The sequence below is a fragment of the Cupressus sempervirens genome, chromosome 9 (assembly GCF_028749045.1).
Source record: "Cupressus sempervirens isolate cs-2001-9-10 chromosome 9, ASM2874904v1, whole genome shotgun sequence".
Lineage (NCBI taxonomy): Eukaryota > Viridiplantae > Streptophyta > Pinopsida > Cupressales > Cupressaceae > Cupressus > Cupressus sempervirens.
In genome coordinates, this window is record NC_143126.1 from 713871527 (window position 1) to 713876590 (window position 5064).

General features: G+C 32.4%; 1 protein-coding gene across 1 annotated transcript; it reads right to left on the bottom strand.

Annotated features, from left to right (window-relative positions):
* Positions 1 to 2334: 2334 nt before the first annotated feature.
* LOC149540713 (uncharacterized) lies at positions 2335 to 4691 on the bottom strand. The gene is made up of 2 exons (XM_089801808.1): positions 3790 to 4691; positions 2335 to 2551 (listed from the first exon to the last, which is right to left on the bottom strand). The coding sequence occupies exon 1, from the start codon at positions 4441 to 4443 to the stop codon at positions 3808 to 3810; it is 636 nt and encodes a 211-aa protein (XP_089657934.1). The 5' UTR covers positions 4444 to 4691; the 3' UTR covers positions 2335 to 2551; positions 3790 to 3807.
* Positions 4692 to 5064: the final 373 nt, after the last annotated feature.

Consider the following 5064-nt stretch of genomic DNA (forward strand, 5'->3'; position numbering starts at 1 on the left):
ATTATATAAGAGTGAAAATAAAAATGTAAGGTGATCCAACAAGGTTCATAAGGCACAACACTTGGTGAAGGTTTTGCAAATGGGGTTGCAAGCTTTGGGTTTAACCATGGACAAAACTTTGTAGTTAAGCGCACTTAGGTTGGAGTAGTACTGGGATGGGTGACCTCCCGGGAAGTCCTAGTGCTTCACCCCTGTGAGCATCTCCTAGATCTAATGAGTGCTAAGTGTTCCATTTATTCTCATGAGAGGTGGATTCATGTTGAATCACTACTCATGAAACATGGGCCAACGAGTTTGACTCAAAAATCACACAGTTAAATCCTAATTGCAATATCAAAATTTGACTTGCTGTGGAAATTATCTACTTATCAATTCAATATAAAGTCCTTCAATGGCCTAAAAGAAGTGCATAGATTAGCAAAGTTAGGGTTTTATGAGAATGTAAGGGGTAGAAGAAAATAAGGACTTTGGACTTGGTCAAAAAATTCTTGTGATTCTAAAGAGTTCACAAGCAATTTAAGCCCAATGTTTAAAAAAAATGTAAAGGGACATAATAATCTAGAACCTAGCTAAAAAGTTACAATGATCTAAATTAAAGATACAATGACTCAAATACAAAAATATGGGAAACATGAATTAATACATATCTCTAAGTCTTCATGAACTTCAATTACTCACAATAGATAGAAAGTGCAAATTTTATCACATCTAACCCATTCAAACATATTTTTATATAATTTTTTAATGATTTTTAACACTAATGCCAAGAAAATACAATAATAAAAAATCCAAAGTAACTCAAGATCCAAGAACATAAAAGAAAATCAAAATCCAAAATTAGGTAGAAAAAAGGGGGTCTTAGAAGTAGTGATTTTCGTTGCACCAAAAGTTCAACCTAACAATGCTTGATACAACCACCTATAAGTTTATAGAATTCATATGAGACAATTAAACCGTGTCATGAACCATGCAAGGGACATTGACATACTGTCAACAATCCCCCTGTTTAGCATGATGGGGTGTGTGAAGAAGGCATACACCAATTTAATTGGTTAAAGATTAAGACTATATTCAAGAAGTTTATAGTGATACCTATGAGCTTGATTGAAATCCCTACACAATCTTAGTTATTATAATTCACATCTATCACAATCATTGTTGGCATAAGAAGTTGTTGGATTCAACTATGTAAGATTCTAGTATCTACATTTCTAGTCACACTTCATGATCATCATCAAGATATGAGATAGCTAGAAGAGTAAAATGGACATAGATTGTCGCTTGCAATATTAGTACTAAAAAAATATTACACAATTGAATGCAAAGATTACTCGTGCCTATTATTATAGATTATGAAAATTTAATGTCGATAATCATTTACTTTTGAATACAATTATATATATATTTATGACAAGAGACATAACAAGAGAGAGGTACCACAATTCTTATGTGTATCATTAAATAATAATAATAATAAAATTGAAAAAAAGAAGAAGTATTGTTTTTTAAACTTATCCACCAAGAAATGACAGCTTTCCTTTCACTCTAATGTCATAAAAACAAAAAGAATAAGATTGTTGATTTCTAACTTATTGAATCATAAATGACAACTTCCCTTTCACTCTAATAATAGATCGTAGAATATAATACAAAACATTGATGATAAAAAAATTACATCCAATTTAAACTAAAAATCTAATACAATAAATTCTTGTATATAAAATTTAAGCATGATAGCAAGTATCTTTCACAATCAAATCAATCAACACCTTTCTAACATCAATTTATTCTAAAAATTTATTTTCCTTTCAATTCCATGTCTAAATCCAATTATATATCAATAATATGTATGTGTCAAATACATTAACCAATTATCATCTATTATTATTATTAAATTATGTTCTATACTAATTACTTGAAAAGACGGGTAGTTGGATTATTATTTTTATTTTATTGGCTATAGACAGCCTGCTTTTAATTTCTTTTAATGTAATTTTATCTCTACATTGATTCAATACCACAAAAAAGATGATTGGTTTTCTAATTCCACTTTCTCAAATAAAAAACTTCACTCTACGTAGAAACCTTTACATATCTTATATTAAAAGTTTAGCGAACTATGCACTAAGGTTTTTATCCATACAAAAATGTGTCCCACAAACCACGCGAAACACCTTAATTTATAGCCCACATTATTAACACTTGCAGCTATCATTTACATTCAATGTACGTACTGCTTGAATTCAAGCTTACCATTAAAAAATTAGGAAAAAAAATAGTGTGTTATATAGATGAACTCAAATCTTACCTTTTTCTTCCGCCATTGCCAATCTGTTTATTTATATAAACAATAATATATATTTATATTTATTATGGACAAATACTACTTACATAAATTTTGGCAATGAATTTGTAAACACACATTTTATGTAACAGCCTAATCGCCTGCTACTCTACTCTTGACATGCAAATAAAAAATATGTAGAACATATTTAGACTATCAACACAGATCAATATCCATCTCCAAAGTTTCCTCTAATGTCGGGATCTCCTGAAAAAACCAAAGAAACGAAAGATCTGAATAAGCCAATATAAACTGGATAGATTAATGAAGATAAATAATCTTACAGATTTATGGATGACAAAGAAATAATAAATCCATTGCTAGAATTTAACATTTATTTACAAAATTACAAATGACTCTTTCTTGCCAATTAACCATTCAGATATTATAGATTTGGTTGCAATGGTTCGTTTCTATTTTTGATTCAGATAAATAGGAACTTGAAAATGCTTGTGAAAGTAAATGAGACATCAAAAAGCTCCACGAGATTTGGATTGATGAACTGGGTATGCAAATTTGAGGAAAAAATGATTTCTTGGATTGGAGGATTTCAAATGGCTAGAAACATGCAGAAGTGTCTGTGAATTATGATATGATGTTGGAGTTTTTTTATTGGATCATCTAAACTTATCATCAAATTGTATGATCCTTTGTAAGGATGAGATAATAATAGAAGAAATTCTCCTTTTTCATTATCTTCTAATCAGAGAGAAAGATTATAGTGTGACCCAGAAATTTTTTTGGACTATTATTTATTATGATTGGTTAGATTCGAACTCAAGACCTTCCATGTAAGAAGCTCACAATTTACCATAATATGATCCAAACTATTGATTAAGAGAGAAAAACTCCTATAATCTGATTAAGAAACTTTCAAGCTAAGACTGTTGAAATTTTATATCTATATCCTTACTTTGTATGATTTAACCTTTGCCAGGTTCTTTCTTTGTTTTCTTAGACCGCAAATTGAGATCTCTGGGTAATAACAATAATGCATGGAGATAAAGCTTGATGATTTTTATCAGATTAGATTCATCATCAGCATTTCTGATGCATGATCCATAAGCAAAGATGAGATAGCTGATCCATAAGCAAATATGAGATAGCAAGAAAAGAGAAGTTCTTGCTATGTTGATTTCCCTTGTCATCCAATTCTGATAATAGATCGTCAGCAGTGATTCGAAACATGGATGAAGAAAATAACTTGCATAATCTGATTGAGGAAAAAAATTCAAGCTAATCTATCTTTAATTGATATGATATAAACATCTGAGGTTAGAGCCATTGCCAAATTAGAATGGAATTCTGTAAATAAAGATCTCTTGTTCAAGGCAATCATGTATGCAGATAAAACTTGATCAATCTAATCCAAGATTATTTAAATGCACCTCATCTGAGAATGCAAAAAGAAAAAAGAAATCTACAATGTCATTGAAAGAACTTACCCTAAAACAATCATGATCCTAGCTTGCACCCCTGGCAAGCATCTCCTGATATTGCATGAAAGAAGAATTGTGCTGCAATCTCAATTGTTCATAGAACCTAGCAATGAATTCCTCAGCTTGTCTATCAACTTGAAAATTATCATTATCTTCATCTCCAGAATAACATGATATCCTCCTTGACAAGGGAGACAACATGGGGCTGAGAGCCTTCTCCATGGCAGGGAAATCCTTGTGATCAAGAACATCCTTGGTAAAGTACTCTCCATTGTAATTCACCTGAGGCAAAACAATTGCATTGGCTTCTTCCTCCTCATCTTCTTCTTTAATGCTATGTGGATGGATGCAAGGGAAGTGTGGCATATGAATCTGAAACTTCCTTCTTGGCATGTGAAAAAGGACTGGTGCAGGGCTATTGCTACAGGAAAACTCATATTCCTTGAGCCCAAATCCGCCATGGTTGCTGTCCCTGGAATGATGGAACATGAGATTCCCCAAGCTTTTTCCATACACTTTCCCTCTTTTCATCATGAAATGCACATCCATAATTATCTTCCTCTTGGACATGAGCCCTTTTCTTATCATGAAAAAGGCAATCCTTAACACATTCCAAAAGCGCTTTGCTGAGGCATGATTTACAGTAGAATGGACCTCCATTACAGCACAATTGTTCAAACACTTCAAACACCTAAAACAAACTAGGGTTTCAAAATCTAGTACCCAAAACAAAAAAGACAAATAGAAACCCTAAAAGATACGGTAACAAGAATTGTATATTGTTGAGTTTTCTTCTCAGATTTGATACTGAAAGAGTTTGAGACTTGATGAAAGCAAAGCAAATTAATGGCTTTTTGTCTGCGAGGTATAAAACCTCGCAGAGCAGAGAGAAAGCCTATGATGAGAGGAGTTGGAACCTGAGAGGGGCTTGTATTTATCATGGGGTTTTGAAGGGCAGATTGATTGATTTGAAATTTTGGTTTGAAAACAAAGCCTTTTTTTGGGTCACATTGTGTGGTGGGTGGGTAGCGTGTGGAACACTTATCAGGCAGGTGACCCAATTTTCTCAAAGGGCAACATGAAAATGATAGAAATGCTGCAAGCTTTTCTATTTTACTTTCATGGACTTTCCAAAGGAGCCGTTGGATTATTGGGAATGGGTTTTTTATTCATAGAAAGCAACATGACATTCAAAAAGCTTAAAGCACTGAGTACAGCCCACCATTTTAAAGTCCAAGCAATGACTTGAACCACACGTTTTTTATCATTTGTAGACTAGAC